At 43.9% G+C, this 20977-nt stretch overlaps 1 protein-coding gene across 1 annotated transcript in view; it reads left to right on the forward strand.

The window, feature by feature from the left end:
• Positions 1 to 20977, forward strand: part of bcr (BCR activator of RhoGEF and GTPase) — a 72015-nt gene that overhangs the window by 43206 nt on the left and 7832 nt on the right. The window contains exons 3-16 of the mRNA XM_035607335.2: positions 1197 to 1301; positions 2043 to 2228; positions 7074 to 7181; positions 8820 to 8880; positions 9008 to 9060; positions 9755 to 9895; positions 15946 to 16067; positions 16292 to 16457; positions 16634 to 16753; positions 17017 to 17092; positions 17274 to 17378; positions 17629 to 17703; positions 18113 to 18210; positions 18833 to 18964. Of these exons, the coding sequence (XP_035463228.2) occupies positions 1197 to 1301; positions 2043 to 2228; positions 7074 to 7181; positions 8820 to 8880; positions 9008 to 9060; positions 9755 to 9895; positions 15946 to 16067; positions 16292 to 16457; positions 16634 to 16753; positions 17017 to 17092; positions 17274 to 17378; positions 17629 to 17703; positions 18113 to 18210; positions 18833 to 18964 (1548 nt within the window). The remainder of the gene's footprint in view (positions 1 to 1196; positions 1302 to 2042; positions 2229 to 7073; positions 7182 to 8819; positions 8881 to 9007; positions 9061 to 9754; positions 9896 to 15945; positions 16068 to 16291; positions 16458 to 16633; positions 16754 to 17016; positions 17093 to 17273; positions 17379 to 17628; positions 17704 to 18112; positions 18211 to 18832; positions 18965 to 20977) is intronic.

A 20977-nucleotide genomic window follows, 5' to 3' on the forward strand; every position in this document is an offset into this window, starting at 1 on the left:
CATCGCTGGTTATCGAGCTGTATATCACACACACTGACGTGTACATTCTCGGTGCCGTTTTTAATTTGTTCACAATTAAAGCAGTCAAGTTGCTGAAATTAAATCAAAATTTATGATGGTTTGTTTGTTGCTTTTAAATCAGGTTTTTTTTATTTTTTTACCAACAGGTTAATCAGCCATTTGGCCCCCGTCGTAACCGTGAGGCCATAAAAATCCTGGACCGTTTATTAATCTGCTTATGCAGTGGCCATGGAAACGGGTTTCAGGCCCAGTTACTCCTCTCACTTCAATAAATGCATTTGCCCGCAGGCATCCAGCTCGCAAAAATACTGCACATCATTTTAGGATACGTAATTGTAAAAAATGCTTGAACTCTGTAGTGCAGATATGTATCTCTCGAATTACAAATGGGTTGACGCAGAAACTAAAGCAACAAACCATGCAATTTTAATAACGGTTTTATTGTTTCAGCCATTTGTTAAGCAAGTGTGTGTGGTTACCGTGCAGAATGTCGACACACAAGACGAAAGAATCTGATCTAAGGTCCCTTCCCTGCATAACGTTTTCACTTTTGTAATATTCTCTAATTCTCTACTTATATATAACGTGCAAATAAACTAAGAATCAAAAAATAAACTAAGATGGCTGGATTGCAGTAAACGGTGCATTATGGCTTTTTCTTTTTCATGCTGGCAACGAATCTCAGGAATTATGCTCAGCGTGCGTGCGTGCGTGTGTGTGTGTGTGCACTTCCACGTTCTCTCAGACACACATATTTACAAGTCAACCTCGTTCCCACGGGAGACCCTGCCTGTTTGAGTTATTTCAGAGTTTGTGGTCAAACAAGACAGCCCGAGGAATCTCTCTGTCTCTGTTTTCTTTCTTTCATGTCCATACTCCTCCGTGAGCTCTGACTGGGCCGAGGGGAGCGGGGAGGATTTTCTAGCAGGTGCAATTGTTGCCGTTTGATTTTTTTATTTCATTTCGACTGGTAGCGTTCACAAACGGAAAAAACCTGCGGGAGTTTCAAGCTCAACTGAGGACTGGGAACCCCTCAGTTTTGAGAAGTCGTATTAGATCTTCTTCAATGAGCTGATATTAGGGATAAATACAATGCTTTGAAGATAAATATTGTACTTCTGGATATTGTTGTAACTTCATATCTGTGTGCCTGTGTGTGCTGGGTTTTTTTCCAGACTGAATGTGACCTGGAAAAAGGTTTGGAGATGAGGAAGTGGGTCCTGTCTGGGATCTTGGCCACTGAGGAAACATACCTCAGTCATCTGGAGGCACTGCTGCTGGTGAGCGCGCACACACACACACACACACACACACACGCACGACAATATAGCTGCAGACATAAATCAAACAAACAAACTGTAACAGAGAAAAAGACGTGACACATTTTACACATTCTACCGTGAGATGATAGAAATGTTTCAGAGATATGGAAGCTATTCCTTCAATATCCTGGGTCTTTACATTGTGAGCAATATTTCAAACCAGTGTAACCTTCCCTTAAAGTGAGACTCTGTAATGTTTCCTGAACGGCAGCCCCTGTGGCCACAAGTGGAAATAACGGATTATGGCCCACTAAATTCCCCTTCATTTCTTCCGTCAGCTGCTTTATAGTTGCCGTTATCATTATTCCTATTGTAGCGATGGATTTAACGGCCGGGTGTAATATCATACTGTAGTTTCATCGCTCACGGCTTTACAGTTTTGATTCTCTCTCCACTGCAGGAGCATGACTTTAAAGGGGCAGTAAGCAATTTTGGTGAAAACTTGCCTCACTCTTTGTTGCCGCTCTTGTTGATTATTTTGGTCACTGGCAGGGTCGCGAACCCTGTGTGAGACCGACGCGCTAACCACTAGGCCACAACCCCTGAGTCATAGCGCAGGCACGTCTCTTTAACGTGTCGGGGAGGCGATGTTTACGAACTGCACGCGCAGTATTGCGAAGTGCGGTCCGGACAACTGTTCACGTATAAGAGAAAAACGGACTCTTCTTTAAAAAGTCACACTGTTTGCTCCCTCCTCAGCCCATGAAGCCTCTGAAGGCCGCAGCCACGACGTCGCAGCCCGTCCTCACCGTGGCCCAGATAGAAACCATCTTCTTCAAAGTGCCTGAGCTCTACGAGATCCACAAGGAGTTCTACGACGGCCTTTTGCCCCGCGTGCAGCAGTGGAGCCACCACCAGAGAGTCGGGGACCTCTTCCAGAAACTGGTGAGGCAAAAAGAAAGACACAAGTCGAGGGCGGCTTGCGGTCGCTGGGGATGCTGTTTTTCAGTGTATGTGTGTGTGTGATCAGTATTGGTAAGGCAAAATCTATTTTTTCTGCAAGATTATTCCAAGATTTTCCTGCTATATTCTCACATGGGCTCACTCTGACATTTTCCAGAAATTTTACCAGGGGTCTGGCAGGAAAACGTTTGCCTTCTCACATTCAGCCCCTCCGGAAAAGTTCAGGAAAATGTCCGGACTTCATTGCATGTCGGAAAGCAGCCCCACTAATGTTTTTCTTTCTTGAATCTGGAGGCTTTCAGGAGCACAATCTGCCAGCAAATTCAATAAACCAATAATAAAAACAAGAGATTAGATTAGATTTTTGTAGTGATTGTCTTTCTTCATCATTTTTAAATTCGGACAAATTGAATCTGAATCGTCCTTTTCTCCCCACTTCCTACTCAACGGTCGCTCACACTCTTCGCCCTCTGGTAGTTTCTGCCAAAGATGTACACTGGGTCGATTTAATCATTTTCACAATGGGTCAATTAACCCACAATGAGTCATCTGTTAGTTCTGTCCTAAATATTCCCCCTCTCCCACTAGTCTCTCTCTCTCTTTCTCTCTGTCTGTCTCTCTTTCCCCCTCAGATTCACATGTGCTTGAACTCACACGCATCTACACACACACACACACGCGCACACACACACACACACACACACACACACACACACACACACACACACACACACACAGAGGGAGGTGCAGGCATGTTTCACAATGCCGCTTCTCTGAGGCCATCACTTCACTGTGTGCTTTGTGTCTCAAAGAATCTGCTATAAATAGGAACCCCTCTCTCTCTCTCTCTCTCTCTCTCTCTCTCTCTCTCTCTCTCTCTCTCTCTCTCTCATTAACCTACCTCATCAGCCTCTCTCATCCCTCGGGGCTCACCTTGCTGTCCACAGGTCACCATGCTTCATTTAGAAGCTTGTCAGTATATCTTTTTTCAGTCCAAAAAACTGCTGCTCGGTCACATTAGCCTTCCGTCCAATGAAAACGACCCCACACTCGGCTCCGGGGAAAGAAGAAAAAAAAGGTGCAATTTCATGGTTGTGATTTGGGTGATAAATAAATACTGAGCAGAGTGACTGTGGACTGTGAACGGTGTATGGGAGCTATTGTCGGCTGTTCAAGCTCCACTCGGGAGATGGAGTGAATATTTGCCTCGACTGGTGCAGGAGCTCTTTTTCTTTGTTTGGTCTCAACCATTACGTCAGCCCTGCAAAGACAGTTTCTTTTTCCTTTTTTGTATCAACACTTTTTCTACCTACATCAACAGTCTGGCTGGTTGTCACTCTTTGTCCCCAAAGTCCCCCCCCACACACACACAAACACACGCACACACACACACGCACACACACACATGCAAACACACACACGCATGCACACAAGCATGCACACACACACACACACACACAAACACACATGCAAACACACACACACACACACACACACACACACACACACTTTTGCAGTATACAAATGCAGACATGCTGCCACTCACACCGTTTCTGTCCCGTTCCCACCCTCCAGACAGTAGTTCATAAAAGTCGAGAGAGAAGACGCTGAAACTACAAAAAAAAGCAAAAAGGGGACATGACAGCCGTTCTTTTGGGAGGGAGGAAGAGCTTAGGTTCAGGCAAAGAACGGGGGCGAGATAGGCGGAGAGACGATGAGAGTCGAATGGTAAAAGGCGAGTAGATTGAGGCTGCTGCGAGACTCCTGAGAGGAGCCTGTCTCGCCGTGACGCTAAAGTCTGTGAGGGGAGCAGACAGAGTTTTAGGAATCGTAAAAAAAAAACCCATCACAACAGGGAAGGCGGGAGACGGAGGGGAAAAGAGGAAGAGGCAAAGCGTCAGTGACAGGTTATGAGCACGAGTGTCAGAGAGAAGTGTTTGAAGGCTGGAAATAGTGCTAAATCACACTTGTGCTCCTGCTCCTCCTGAACACACACACACACACACACACACACACTTGATACGCAGCCAGCACGGTGAAGGTTTAACACCACAAAGGCAGACAGACGGGCGAACTGACATAAGGACCAAAGGACCAAAGCTTGAATCTGTTGACGTATAAAGGAAGAAGAATACCTCTTGATCCTTCGTTTGGCCTCACACAGACGACCCACGAACTGTGTTACAGAATCCAGCCCACACGTTTATTGTCAATGTCTATATAGTGTGTGTGTTAGTCTATTCTAGTCTGTTCTGCTCGTCTATCCGAAAAAAGATAAACACTTGGATTATCGGAGCAGCCTCTGCTGCGTTCCCTAAGCTTTAACATCCATGATCAGGAGAACGCACCCCCCTGCGCTGTTCTCCCGTCTTTGCGTCAGGTTTTTTTTTCAGATTTCACGGCAAATGACTAAATCCAAGGTCAGACGCACGTCACGGAGTCATGTTTCTTTTAGGGTCTGAATCACCCGGTTGAAGTCGCTGTTCGCAAAGTTTAGTGGCAAATGGTTTCACCCTCTTTTATTAAATCTTAGTGAATGCTATGCAGGCATTGGATAATGAACGAGTGTGATAGTGGAATGAGTGTGTGAAATGGAACTTCTCTTGGCTCTCCCTTACAAGCCAAGTGGCTCAATTGAAGTCCGCCGTGAGGCTGTTTCTCTTAACGTTGTTTTCCACACACACACACACACACACACACACACACACACAGCCTCACACGGCCTCACACAGGACAAATCCCGCACTGAGAAAATCCAAACACCCCGAGCGGCTTCTTTCATCACCGTGAGCCATTTGTCTGCTATGATGCCGTGGCCGCAGCAGAGCGCTTCGGTAGGCCTTCGCACCGCCGCGTGCGGTTCTGCCGATTCGGCTGGCGGACACGCTCGCGCACAGTCGAACCGTCGCGCTCTGAATGGCCTCCGCTGCGGCGCAGATTGCGTGGCTCGGGGCAGGACCCGGGATTGCTTTTACTCTCCTCTCCTTCCACCAACGCATCCTCTTCCTGGATTGTAAATGTATGTTCCCATCCATTTTGGGACAATATTGGTGCCGGAAATTCATCAGCCAATGTTTCGAAAAGCACGGATTCTGACATTGGAGACACAAAGTTCCGCTGTGTGTTTGTTGTGGCTCCCACCGCACCCACACATAGTTAAACCGCCAGGGATAACACAATAAGTGCAAACGTTGTTTAGAAAACTTGTGACTTCACATTCCTGCTTCAGTTCCCCCCCTCCCCTGGCGGCAGAGCTCAGGTGGTGTGAGGAAGGTTGAGAGTCATAGCTAAAAGAAATAGGTTGTGAGAGAATGAATGGGCTCAGTTTGAGATAGTTAAAGTAAGGTTACAACAATAATGTATTAGCAATATTAACAGTGGTCTTTATTCATAGTGTTTCACACAAGGCGACAAGTCAAAAATAACAAGAGCAATGTAAAACTCAAAGGTAAGTAGACATTACACCGGACTTCATCGACATTATAATTAGATAAAACAAAATATAATCAAGTGCGCCCATGTTTGCTTCTCCATTAGACTTTATCGTAGCTATGTCACCATGTTCCTAGATCGCCGGAATTTCTGCGGTGACTAATGTGATCCTTTCAGATACGAATACATACAAGCAATTTCAAACAATCTCAAATCTAGTTTTGGATCCATACTAGAGAATTTAAACTCCACATTGGCTCATATAAGGTCTGACGTTTTTGTTATAAGTTAGGCGACAAAGAGCTTTAAAGGCCAGTAATTCAGCGCGCTCGTGTGTATCCGGTACACACATGTAAGAGTGTCGGAGCTATTTGCTGTTCTTTTCACATGTCTGGTTGAGACTCCACGTTGTGCACAAAGCCTGTCTCCACTGTACTCTCTCTCTCTCTCCTCCCTTCGGCTTTTGTTCCGAAGAATTGACTGTCCTTTTGTTTGCCGTCGAGACGGATCGCGGCGCTGGCAGGCAAGCGTTCGCTGGAATTTTATTCACCCAGTGCGGCTCTCTTAACGTGCTTTCAAGGCCTCCGTTACAATCATTAATTACTCACCCCGGCACAGCGCAACTAAGGCCTCCCTGGTTGCTAAGGCAACGGGCCAGGGTGCGAGGGGCACCGCGGTTACACGCCGTCGTTGTTGTGCGACCGTGATCCATGGTCCTTCTTCTTCTGCTGGCGATGTCGTGTCGTAGGTTTGTCCTGCAGGTCACATACACGTCCCCCAGACACAGCTGACGGGACGGAAGCTCCCGTTTCAGTTGTGGAGGATTATTTTTTTTAAGTTCCAGTGCGAAGGTCAAGCTTCATATTGTCAATTGTTAACATTTGTCTTTTTGTGATGTCCAATATTTCAAATGCCACTGTTCAGATTGACAAAAAAGAACTCACAAGCCATCTCCAGCATTGTCACGATTCTACTCATTTCTTAAAAAGTGAATATTTACAGTAACAGCACAGACCAAGGTGTTTAAACTGACCGAGTATGAAGAGAAGGCTGCATTGTGTGCTGCTGTTTGAGTCCAATGTGTGTTTCGTTGTTGTATTAATGTATCAATAGGAATGGACAACCCACAAAACTGGTCAAAAATATTGTATTTGAGGAATGAATAGATTGAAATTAAGAGGAAGCACGGAAGAAGGATTCATTTACGGAAAGCATTGGGAATGCTGTTTGCCTTTCTTTTTTTCCTCCCACAATGTAGAGGCTGACTTTGACTATAATAAATAGAGACTAATAGGGACTATTTTATCTACTATCCAACCTCTTAATACTTCCAGACTGTTGTTTACATTACATCTGCCCTCTTTTTTTGTCTTCTTTTCTCTCGCTCTCCTTCAGGCCAGCCAGCTCGGAGTTTACCGAGCATTCGTGGACAACTACGAGCTGGCGGTGGAGACGGCGGAGAAGTGCTGCCAGGCCAACACGCAGTTCGCTGAGATCTCCGAGGTGAGTGTGGGAAGGGGAAAAAATAAGGAGGGGATAGTGATGTGTGTTTCTGATTGAAAGCGATACCGTAAATGTGGGTGAAGGCGCTCGACGAAAAAGATTCATGGTCCGGTGTCGATGCGGTGTCGCGTCTGTGATCTCGTGAGTTACGGGATCACTTCACCACCGTGTCAAATCAGCCGGTCAGACACTTGACCCCTGCATACCAGCAAATTACACAATTGGGTTTCACCAGTTGTTCCTTTTTTCCCTTTAAATTATGGAGCAATGCTGCATCTAATTAAGATAAAAGAAAGTGAATTTTCAGTTGAACATTTATCACAGTAGTACATTTAAGCGAAATAGTTTTTTGAGCTCTAGTATTTCAAGATTGATATCTCCGCACACTCTGTTCGTAAGAGAAACGAAGTGTTACCTACTCACACAAAAATTACCCCCTAAAAAGATGACTTTCTGTGTTAAATTATGCGCTATTGTGGAAAGGAACAGTTTCCGAGTCGTGCGGTGCAGAAAGAGTCTCTTTCCGCGCTGCTTTTAGTTTGTACCTGATGCACTCTGCTTTCAAAGTGCTCTCTCCCATTATTCTCCCACGCAGCTTTTATCATTTCGCTGCATTTAAATTTAAATGTTCTGCTGAATATTTCCGTGCAAACGCAGCCAGGGGCCATTTCATGCGTGCGTATGAGTGTGTGTGCGCATATTTGTGTTTGTCTGTTACACAGACGCCAGGATGCTGGCTGGTATTTTCTTCCTCAGTTTGGTCTCATTCTCGCTTGGTCTGACCCGGAAAATATGAGCTCAGTATTGTGTTAGTCCACCTGTGTATTCTTTCATACACAGATGATAGACCGCTTCGTGAATTTTTTAATGTATCTTTTCCTTAAACACAAGTTTGCCACAGCTTCGCCTCAGGACAATTTCTTTTATCATGGACAAACTAGATTTGAAAACAATCATATTCATCCCTCAAATCTAGTTTTGGATGCTGATACAACAAAACTGAGCCAGGTGTAAACGTGTAATCTACTTTCCCAGTGGTGTTAAATTCAACCATCCGCACGTGGATGAGACCTGTGAATGCTCAAAATGTATTAGATGGATTCCTGGATTTGTCGTCTGCAAGAATGAGTTCAGATTCAGCCTTTAAAGATAATGTTTCACCATTATAACAGTAACTTGTTGTGGCAATAGTATAGTTTAACTTTAACATGTACATTTAATGGAGCAAATGATAAAATTCGGTGTTGCCAATATTCTGATTGCCAATATTCTGGCACCCCTTTCCTCTCTCAACGTTCTCAGACATGTGGCACATTTCTGATCCATCATTAGTCTTCGTTTATGTTTTATGAGATCTACCGTTTAGCGTTGAGTCCCGGTGTCTACGTGCAGGATGGGGAATTCATCATCGACGGTTTTTAATGGTCTAAGTAATGATGCATGACTCTGAGCAAGATGGTGGCGGGGGAAAGCTGCTGAGGGTGGCATAATTGATATGGAAGTGGGTGACCTCATAGCTAGAGCAAAGATAATAACCCCGCCGTGTTTTCACAGCACATTTATACCGAACAGGCGCTACAGGTCTAGTTTTGAATGGTTTTTAAAAGGTTTTCTATCCTGTCTTCTGTTTCCAAACAGAACCTGAAGGTGAGGAGCCCCAAGGATAGTAAGGACCAGACGGCCAAGAACTCTCTAGAGGGTCAGTCACCATGCTGCGTTTTACTTCTGCTTCTGTTCAAATTATAACGTAAAGAGAAATGTTTATGTTCTAAAACCAGTCATGTTGACTATTCAGTCTGATTTCTCCCTTCTCTTCTCATTTACAGCTTTACTGTATAAACCCGTGGACAGAGTAACGCGCAGCACGTTGGTACTTCATGTGAGTTAGAGTGAGCACTGACACAGATGTGCTCCTTTATATCGTCTCTCTGTATTCAAACTCTGTCTGTTGTGTTTTGCTGTTTGCTTCTGTTGCTAGAAGGCATGACACGCGTGATGAAAACCCAGCAACATGTTTGGTCCCAACAAAAAACAAATTCTCCTTCCATCAGTACCCAATCGGAGGCTCTTTAAAGACAGTCCAAATAAATACAGTTTACAAATACAGAAAAAGTATTTAACAGATTATAGATCATTTGTGTTTCATTTGTATTGGATTGTAGGCGAAATAAATAAAACAATTAATAATAAAAATGTTCTTATTATTCCCCCTCCTGTAGGAGCTTCTTATACCTCTACACAATCAGTTTTGAAATGTGAAGTCAAGATTGAAGGTTAACTTTCTCTCAATATCTGTCTTCAGACGTAATCTTGCCATCTATTGCATTTATGAAGAAAGAAACCACCTATTAGCCTGTTACCTAACAACCAGTTCAGTTTGCAGCAGTTAGTGCATCAAAGAATTTGATGGAGGAAAAAAAAAGAGGATCATGCTTGAATGACCAACAGTTATACAGTATGTCCTATGTTGTAACTTCTTAGTCTGTGTGCGTACTGTGTTGATACCCATATCTGTGCTTTTACCTCAACATGCTTGCCTTTGGAAGATAATATTTCCTGTACTGTATTTGTAGGACTTGCTCAAACACACGCCCACCGGCCACCTGGACCACCCGCTCCTGCAGGATGCCCTGCGGATCTCCCAGAACTTTTTGTCCAGCATCAACGAGGAGACAACGCCCCGACGCCAGTCGATGACGGTCAAGAAGGGAGAGGTGAGTGTTGAGAGGTTTACAAAACAAATACGAAGCCGCACTTTGTTCCCATTCCACTTTGTTCTCCTTCACACTTGATGTGGCGGCACGACCCACAATGACGTAGCTCCAGGTTACTGAAAGAGCATCACTGGAGAGGGACAGTTTTGGTTAACTGGATGGATGCATCTTGAAAAGTATTTGTTTTATCTGTGGACACAGGATTTAAGTCTGATTTAAAGAAAAGAAAAAAACATACCACATTACATTCTAACTTTATAACTGTGCCAAAAATTTGAAATATTTCTCTATAAGGGAAACAGACGGATATTATTTTGGTTTGTTCGTCTAACATCACAACCCTCATTTGAACTAAAACAAGACACTGTGGTGCTACACATTATCTAGATGTAGATAATATTGATTGATTTTTAATTTTTTTTTGCTGAGCATGGTATTGTTATGACCCCGCCCTCTAAAAAAAAAAAAAAAACATGGTGTCAAATGAGTGTTCGGCTGTATAGGGGGCCACCAATCTGCAGCCTATAGCAGAGCCCATGCCCTTATATGGCAATGCAAGGCTTGCCTAGTTGAGGGTGATTCTCTGAATGCTCTGTGTCTCTCTTGTGGCCTCCCCATCTCTCCATCTCCCCCTAATGCAAACACACTTGCACACACACACACACACACACACACACACACACACAGACATACATACACTCCCACGCGCACACACACAACCTAACCCCCCCATTGCCTCTCTCATCCCCCGGAGATGCCTTGACGCACATGAGTGGATGCCTCTTGATTGATAGCTTGCGTGACACTGCCGTACATAATGCCTTGTAATGAGCCACCGGTTTGCTCTGAGTGGCAGATTCCGTGTTAATTATTCATAAACGGAGGGCAGGGGCGAGCGAGCGTAAAGGCTCTGTCAGCTCCTCCCTCTGCTCACAGGGGGGTCATTACCGCACCCTGTCCACACACAGACACACAAAACACACTCTTTCCTACTCTCTGTTCCATTCACTCACTCGCTTTCCCTGGCTCTTGTTTGCCCTTTGAACACACACACACACACACACAGACACACACACGGACACACACTTGCCTGCCGTGCCTCCCCGCAGGCCCCCTCATCCATCCCAGTGTGGCCAGACCTCCACACCAGTCATCAAATATTTATGATGGATACATGAAAGCAGGACGTGGAAATCAATGGAGCTCATTATATCGTACCTCACCATAGACAGAGAGTGTATAATATGCCTGTGGGTTTTTTGCCTGCATATTGCCAACTGAGCTGCAACATGTTAGATGCCTCAAAAGACTTTTCATCACCTGGAGAATTTGAAAAGCTGACGTTGTGCATTCAAAGTGGACGACGGAGCTCGAACCGAGAGATTGTTTCAGCCGAGAATAATGCTTTTAATCACTCCTAACAGAGAACATACGTACTGTATAATTTACATACAACTGTCAAGTAATGTAAGATTCCAGGTTTTAACTGCCACGTCAGCACACATTAATTTTCTCCTAAACTGTCGCTCTGCTGAAGCCCGATGTCTGTACACATTACCATCAATGCAGTAGTAGCAGCTAAAACTTAATGTGCCTTCAGATAATCGAGGGACTGATGGTCCCTCAATCCTCTGCTCAAATTCAACATAAATTTGATCACTGCAGGATTTGTGTGAGAAAAATAGCATCGGATGAACAATTGTTCTTTTGTAGAAATGTTCAAATAACAGTTAAAATCTCCAGCATAACAAGGCAATATTCTCCCAGCAGTGATCAATAATCATTTTCCATTGAACAATTGTTGTGAAAAGAGGCAGAAGCGATCTGGAACTCTCACCCTCCATGTGCACACAGTGGAGGCATGCGGGAGCTGAGCAGCACAAGTGGCCCCCAGATGCTCCTGGCCCTGCCAGATGATGGGAGGGGACAAACAGAAGCCGCTTAAGATAAACGCAAATGATGGCGCTGCCTATATCTCAGTTCGCCTCCTCGCAGTGCCTTGTTTGCCTTTGGGATAGAAATGGTCTTGATGTGTGTGTGTGTGTGTATGTGTTTTTCAACTATAAATCGCCTGCACCACTTTCATCTGTCTTTCTTACGCGGTATCAGTACACAGACACGTCCCCCATGTACACACGTCGTACACAACAACAAAACACACACAAGTGCAGAGATGCCCCTTCGAGCGTGTGTTCTAAATATAAACGCGGATCTTTTGTAAATTCGTGCCATTACCCGTGCACACGCTCGGAGCGAGGCTCCTCCAGGAGATGGTCAATATTTAATCTGTGCTGTCAGTGGGCTCTGCCTCACGTAGCTCTTTTTTCCACTTTGGTGCCGCTGATGTTCTGGTCAGCTATTAAAAGAAATGTAGAAAAAGACATTTCCCTACATGGCTTTTTCAATCCTGTGAAAAATGTCATCCTGATGCGCTGGTTTAATAAGGAAGCTTGTCTCCCCCCAGCAGCCGAGCGAAACTGCCGCATAAGCACATTTTAAGTTAATCAGATTACTGATTATAGCAACAAGCCATAACTGGAATACTGTGTGTCTGCATCCAAAGACAAAACAATGGAACTAAATCAAATAGGAACTACACATATCTGTAGGAATTCAGCGAGTGTGCCAAACCCTTCGCCGCCAAATGGTTAATAACCTCATGTGAACAGCGTTATTTAAGTTTATTGCATTTATTCATCCAAGATCAGTCGTTCAGGTTCTGATCCAAAAGAAGAACATTCACAATGTCTCGATTCTGGTTTCATTTTTTGGCAGAAGACGTGAATTCCCAGTGAAAACAGATATATTTTTGTGTGACCGTATTTTAGTGGCCGGTCTCATTTCATCCCTCCTCACGATCCCCATTCACTCGCACACATTTAAGATGCCGGTAAATCCCTAATCTAGCTGTTATCCCTCCTGTTATCTTATCTCTTTATCATGCGATCAATGGAGGAGAGGATTACCCCTGATGCTTGCGGGGCGGCGGGTCATTTCAAGCCGAGCTGATTTACCTGAACATTAAGACAAACGCAGATGCTCCTGTGTAACACATAAGAGCATCATTAATTATTTTGACTGTCCCTTCCTTATACAGATTCTGCTGACCCCCTCCTTTTAATCCGCACGAGTCAGCATGGGGTGCTTTCTGTACAATAACCCAACCTAATCTACTTCTGTACTTTCTGTCCGATAATCCAATCAATAATCTAATCCAGTCTAAGCATTTGCTGCCGACTCATCATGATTATCACGGGAGATTTTAGCTTGTTGGATAACAATGTAGCTTCCAAACATACGGTTCCATATTCAAAGCTACATTGCCGAGGACTTCATTCGCTGCTGTCCTGTCTGATTATCATCCATAGAAGAAAAAGAAAAAAAACTCCACTCAAGGTTTTGGATGGAGGAAAAATGCATTTTGCTCTGCGGTCTGTCATAACTGGGACCATATCTAATGTGTGCGTCATGCTACATTAATGTTACACAGGGTCAGGAAAAAGCATTTAGTTCACCACTAGTTGGCAGGACAAACCAGATTATCAGAACTGGGCGCATTGAACAGATGAAAAAGAAGATAGAAGTAATAGTACAATTATGAAAATAGTTAAGTATAAAAAGATTACAATATTTGACACTTGACTGAATAGCGCCACCATGAGGTTGACATTTTTGGGTTGGAGAGAAAAATGTCTTTGATGATTCCTCTGACAAAGTTTTCACTTATCTAGTCATCCAGTTAGTTCCCAGTTCTCAGATTTAGCGCGATGCCGTGTTGAAGTGTGAAGACAATGAGATAAGAAAGTTTCTCGAGATATGTGAGCCATATACGGACAGACATAAATTCCTCACTCTATTGTAAGATCAGGCAAGATGGAGCTTTGATATGTTTAAGTGAGGAAATATCCTTCAATACATGTGAAATGTGTCATTCTCATGTCATTGAAGTCCCCTAAGCCCAAAGATGAACACGTATGGGGACGTTGCAGATCGGGAAGAGGAAGGAATGATGTCTTTGAGTTTTCTTATGTGGAATTTCACCATCTTGTTGTGTGTGGACTGACAGATGTAGCATCCCAGTTGCCCACTGAGGACAAATGCTAGATCCCACAGAAAGCAACTCATCTGGAAGTTATCCGCCGCAAGCCGCCGTTGTACCGCACATTTCATTGTGTAGCTGGAGCAATGAATAATTACATCCCCCCGGTGGAAATTACATTTCTATTAGATCCTTATTATGGAGATCAGAGCATGATTGTAATCAGCTGTTGGCTCTGTGTGTGTGTGTGCGTGTGTGTGCGTGTGCGTGTGTGTGTGTGTGTGTGTGTGTGTGTGTGTGTGTGTGTGTGTGTGTGTGTGTGTGTGTGTGTGTGTGTGTGTGTGTGTGTGTGTGTGTGTGTGTGTGTGTGTGTGTGTGTGTGTGTGTGTGCGTGCGCGTGTGTGCGTGTGTGTGTGCGTGTGTGCGTGTGTGTGTGTCCAGGAAGAGATGCCTGAACAACAGATCACTGCAGAGGAGTGATGCATCACGTGGTTCGGTATCTCCTGTAAGAAAACTGCTCTATGACAACTGTCCCAGTGGGAGCAACTCTGTCTCTCCTAGGCTTCTTCTCTCTGCGACACCTTATCTCTTTCATTCCCCCCCCCCCCCCCCCCCCCCCCCCCGCCCTCTCTCCATCATGCTCAGATGTTAACCGTGAGTGACACAGCATGATCCCCCCCTCCCTCTTTGCCGGCAGATGTCCAGTCAGGTTTTGTAAGCGCATATATACCCCACCTGCAGTTTGCATCAGCTCCACTTCAGTGTGTTCTGGCAGTGACAGTAACGGTGTGTTCATGAAGGATGGGGAGAAGAGGGGGAGGGCACCATGACGACGACAGGGATCTGATTGGTTCACATACAACCGCTGTACAAAGCCAATGTGTCCCGGGGAGAAGAATTGACGTGGCTTATTATGCAGAGTGGTTTTAAATGAAAATTGAACCTTCTTATGTGTTTTGCTGGGCGACCAGACGTAGATGGGCTACAAAATGTTTTTATGTCTAGATATTGTCAATGTTAACATTTTAGCTCTGTTAAGTTAAACTTGATTACATTCATTGGTGTCTATTATATGTTTGATTCCTCTAAATATATAAAACAAAGTGTAAGGTTAATGACCTAAATAAGTAGGTGCACAACTTTGAAAATACAAATTATGATTTGTGCAAACCTTAGAATGACTATAAATGCTCAAATGAACTAAAATATTTATCCGACGTCAGGGTTAGGGTCATTCACCAGGCTGCCTGGTGAGTACAAGGACAAATTCAAATTCATTTTCTGTTATATGTAACAGTCAATCTTTCATACCTAACTGTTTTACATCACTTAACACAAGTAAAACAAAGGTCATGATCATTCAGAAATGAAGCCGTTTATAATTGAGATATGGTTTGACATTTGTCTGCTCCCTGTGTCCATTTTCAGACGGCATACTACTGTACTTCACTGCCCCCCTTGGGCCAAATATAGTATTACACACCTGATTATGTAGTCTGACGTCAGTCGTCAGTCCCAGGGTTCCAGATACCACTCTTCCTTTTCCTCGACGACCTCATTCATCCTTGTGCGATCTGGAAAGTGATGATTGTGCCACAATATAACAAAAATGTATAAAGTAATCTGTTAAATCAATTCCATTTAATCCCTCTACACCCTTTGGGTAATAATTTGGTTTTTGTTCAATAAACATTAGTAGGTTGCACATGAGCGGACATTTTTGTTGCTGGGCTTTGCCTTTTCTCCTTCAGATTTCACACTGTTAGAACAGGATTGGGAATTGGGGAGGAGAGGAGGAGGGATAAAGCTTTTGGATGCAGCTCCCCAACACAAAGGCTGTGTAAACTCTGTGTCCACAGTATAGAACAGATTTGCTACTGTGAATCTTGAAAATGCCTCGTCCCTGACGTCACAGCCACAATGTGTTTTTCCCATTGCATTGTATTCCCAATTTTTACACGAAAAGCTTTGTGTCACTGAACCCGGCATTGGTTGTCTATTGTTGCCACAGAACAGGCAGCTGCTGAGGGACAGCTTCATGGTGGAGCTGGTGGAAGGAGCGAGGAAGCTGCGACATGTCTTCCTCTTCACTGATCTGCTGCTCTGCGCCAAACTGAAGAAACAGATCGGAGGGTAAGAAACGTGGCCGGTTTTGTGTCTCATCGTCCTGGAAGTTATAGGGGGACTGCAACAATGCAATACGCCAAACTCAAAGAACATCGGAAGACAGCCAAGAATTGTTTCCCGCTTTCACGTCACCTAATCCCTTTACAATCTCTCCTTGTCTCCCCTCCGACTCATCTTCAATTTATTAATCTACTTCTCCCTTTATACCTCTTCTCATTTCCCCACTGCAGGAAAAACCAGCAGTACGACAGCAAGTGGTACATCCCCCTCACCGAACTGACCTTCCAGGGTCCCGAGGAGACCGAACCGCTTACCATCCCCCAGGTCCCCGACGAAGAGCTCGACGCCATGAAGGTCAAGATCTCACACCTCCGCAGTGAGATCCAGAGAGAGAAGGTATTGGGTTGCACACTGCCTCCTATCTGTGGGTACTGAACAGTTCCCATCACATACCTTGTTTCACTCAAATGTGTTCAGTAACCAAGAAAAACATTTACCAATTTGATATAGAATTTTCCCAACTGATGTAAGGTGATCATCTTATTTCAATTAAAATATACAAATGATTTCAGAGAGCCAACAAGGGCTCAAAAGTCATCGACCGTCTCAGGAAGAAGCTGTCAGAACAGGAGTCTCTACTCCTGTTGACATCTCCGAGTATGCCCCTCCGAGTCTACAACAAGAACGGAAAGGTGAGGACACTCCCTCCATATTTCTTCTGGTCTCCTTTTTTTTTTTTTTTTTTTGCAATATCCCCTCGCTGATCTTCTATAATATAATTCTCCGTGATTTGTCTCCTCCTGTATTCGTACGTAGCTATTTCTTTATGATAATTTACACATGTTAAAGCTGCCTGAACAAGAAATGTTGAGTTTATATCATTGCACGGAGAATTGTAACGTTTCAACCTTCGGTGATGAAATAACAGCCATTTCTTTGTGTGTTTATATTTCAGGGTTACGGTTTCTTGCTTTCCTCTGACTATGAACGTGCAGAGTGGAGGGAGATAATCAAAGAACAGCAGAAGAAATGTAAGTGTGTGTCCCAGAAATGTCACGTTGTACAATTCAAACCAGGATTTTATTTATATTTTTTTGAAAACTTGTCCCCAGACACTCGAGAGGAGAGAGACCACACACACTTTCACTGAGTCACGTGCTCTCTGTGGTGCTCTCTCATTTACAGTCTCAAATTCATGTTCTTCCCTCTAAGGTGTGAAAACATCCTCCTTGACTTCCATGGAGTTGCAGATGTTGACCAACTCCTGTGTCAAACTACAGACTGTCCACCACATTCCACTCAGCATCAATAAAGAAGGTACGGTACAACTTTTTATGTTTGACAGTTGTTTTTACACTCAAATGCTGTTTTCTCAAATAAAGATGTCTTTTTCATATTTTGTCTTATCAATAATGATTCATTGGGTAAGATGAGGATTAAAGTCCAAAGCGATTCGAGCCACATGTCCAGATCTGATTCTTTTCCAAGACAAACAGAGATCAGCGTGTTTTTCTAATCCCTCCTCACTGTCTTTTTCTCTCTCTCTGCTTGCTGACTGTTTTTCCAGAGGATGAATCCCCGGGTCTCTGCGGGTTCCTGAATGTAATCGTCCACTCTGCCTCCGGCCTCAAACAGAGCTTAAGTGAGTCACTCACCTTTAGCCGCGATGCGAACAACAGAAAAATACAGAGGGAATCGGGCAAAATGAGTTCCTTTAGAGAGCTCAGTTTTATGTAAAATAATGTTGAACAGATTTTTCTGGTCTCATAAAATTTCATAACTTGAAAAAGTGGATAATCTGTTGGCATTTACATATTTTAAAGTATGTCTTTAGCTGCTGGGTTTGGTATATTTACGGTTTTGCATACGATGATGTATGGACAATGGAAATTAAATGAAAGAACAACTTATTCCTAATTTGCTGATTTGTGTTCTGGAGATAACATTGTATATTCAGCCAGTTTAATTAATAGACTATGGCATTCACAAAGTACACATCATTAGTCATGTACAGTAAGTCTGACATATTTTCCACCCTCCTCTCTTGTCAGATCTCTACTGCACAATGGAGGTGGATTCCTTTGGCTTCTTTTCAAGTAAAGCCAAGACGAGAGTGTATCGATACACCACTGAACCCAAATGGAACGAGGTGAGAGAGCTGGTTTCATCATGCAACTCTGCAAAACTTCTTGTCCTGTAATCAGATAGGCGTCCATCTCTGAGTAATGAAAAGATGTCTGACCCAGACCACACGGAGCATCTGCAGCCCCTGCAAACATATAGCTAACACACACACACACGCACACACAAATATATGCATACTGATGACACAGCTGGATGTGGAAGGTTAGCATTACAGAGATAGAAGAGCTCTGAGGCGCAGTGCTTTTTTTTCCATCGTGACCCAAAGAGTCTTTGAGGATTTTTGCTCAGCATAGTGGAAATAATATCAGCTAATGAGGAGCTGCTGGTGATGACTCACATCTGTCCAAATGCTAAGTGAACCAACACAGTGTGGGCCCGAGAAACAATGTGCAAACCATATGCAGAGTGCCCCCTTGCATAATTACAGGGAATGTTGGTCAACTGTGCTTTGTGGTGGCATGTGTGCATTCAAATATAGGGGAGAGGCTGTTTTCGGGGGGTATAATCTCAGTCTGTCATTATCTTTGTCGTTCTTGTTGTTATTCCCGTCTCCGTCGTGCTCGTCATTTTATTGCAGAGTAACGTCCTTGAAACAGTTGTTTTCTGTCTCTTCCCCCCCGCCACAGGAGTTTGAGATTGAGCTGGAGGGCTCTCAGACCCTGAGGCTGCTCTGCTATGAGAAGTGTTACAACAAGACCAAGCAGAACAAAGAGGACGGAGAGGGCGCAGACCGCATCATGGGGAAAGGACAGATCCCGGTATGACATGACGTCACCTCCCCCTGACAATCACATTATGATTTATTACTGATGACCCTAATGTGTGATGGAGGGCTAGGGCCTGGTTAAATGGAGTCAGTGTGTTTAACTTAAATATCAAAAAGTGGCCGTGTGTCAAACACTGAAGCAAGGTAATGTGCAGCTTCGTGAAGGCGCCACGCAAATCATTACTTTTCATGCCTCTATTCATCACAGTCCAGGGTCTAAAACGGTTATTGAGTAAATGCCGTCTCGCACGGTCGGAAATTACATTGATACGTCAAATGTTTTGTCAATAAATTTTTTTTCAAATTATAGTAATACACCCTGAGAAAAACCCACCAACATGGTTTGACTCCTGAGGAGTCTGACCGTGAGCTTGACAGGCGGGTTTGCAGGTTGATTGCAGGTGATCAGGGCGATTGCCGGCGCGACAATGATAAAGCCCAGAGTCAGATGCAGCAGTGGAGACACAGAAAGATTCAGACAGAAACACGAGTCTCCACTTTGATCCTCAGGAAACACATCCTTCTCTTTCTCCTCCAGCCACGGCAGGGAGGGGTGTGTGCGTATACAAATGTGTTGAATTGGAAAGCTTCTTTCGCTTCACAACCATAAAAACACACAAAAATGATTTTCTGAAATGCGTGATATGTAAAGCACAAAAAAACTGATTTTAAAGAAAAAGTGCTTGTGACTGCACCTTTTGTGAGTTTTAACAAATCACTCATAGAACACAAAAGTGTAGCATTATCTACATGTTGTGTTACGCTGTATGCACATTAAATTCAGTATCTTCAACACTACGTTCAAATCGTTATAGACATCTACACAGGGACAAGTCATTCTCATTGCTTCATGTCCAACTAACTGTGAGTTGCAGTCACATGCTCCACCTAGTGGCTCCTTAGGTAACATGACACGGTCCCCCGTTAGACAGATGATGTCATCCTAAACTAACCACCCAGAGCGGTGAGAAAGTTGCACAGCGGGATTGTCATAAATCCAGGGCAAGAAAACTGCCACTCCTGTCTTTAGCAGAAGCCACAGTGGCAGTTAAATGCCACATTTTACCATCTACCGCCACCGCCCCACCTCACTGTTACCAGCTCAGACTTAATACATCACGGTAATCTGATCTTTTTTTTTCACATTAGTCTCAGCCCTTTGTTTCCCGAATATACACATTCCTCTCTCCATCTTTATGTGCTGTTGTCTTTTCTCATGTGTTCACACCAACCGTCCATGCTCATAGTTTGGGCTCAGTTTCAGCCTTCGGGTGTTTAGTTTCACAGATATGCGATTTATTGGAAGAGGATGCGTCGTCCAACAACACATGGCTCGCTAAAACCTTTGTCCGCTACTGGCCGGAGAACACAAAATAATACCTTGTTGGCCAGAAACCTGAGCTTTTAAAACATTTTTTATCGCAGCAGCAGGAGAAGACTCTTTTGGCTTTGCTGTTTTTTAGTGGAATGTAATTCTTTGTAGATAAACAGCTCAAACCACAAGGGCGAAAGATTCAATTATGATAAACATGATCCAGCTTTGCACGCAACCAGATGGGGCTTAGCCGAGGTAAACATTCGACATACAGTATACTGTGTGTTTGTGTTTGTGTGTGTTTACTGTACCCATCTTGTGTTACCCCAGATGGCCTGTCTCTGTAGATTTGAGTGTGAATTTAGTCTCCAGCAATAAATTATATTTATTTTTCCATGTTTCTAAAAACACGGTTAAAGGGGAAGTAACTCAACAGTCAAACCACCCCTGAAAACATTCCACTACAGTAGAGTGAGGATTTGTCCGGGAGGTTCGGTTATAACTTTGTGCACTGCCGTGCCGAGATAACTGAGCCGTACAGAAATAGGGAAATGATAACTTCACCTTACAGAGGACATAAATATTAAAGAAGTCGTGTGGATGGAGTGGTTAATGAGAAAATGGTGAGGCTGTTCGTTAAGAGGTGACATCATTTCTTAAAATCAAAATACTTACCCACATCCGTCCCTA

Source organism: Scophthalmus maximus, chromosome 20 (genome assembly GCF_022379125.1).
Source record: "Scophthalmus maximus strain ysfricsl-2021 chromosome 20, ASM2237912v1, whole genome shotgun sequence".
Classification (NCBI taxonomy): domain Eukaryota; kingdom Metazoa; phylum Chordata; class Actinopteri; order Pleuronectiformes; family Scophthalmidae; genus Scophthalmus; species Scophthalmus maximus.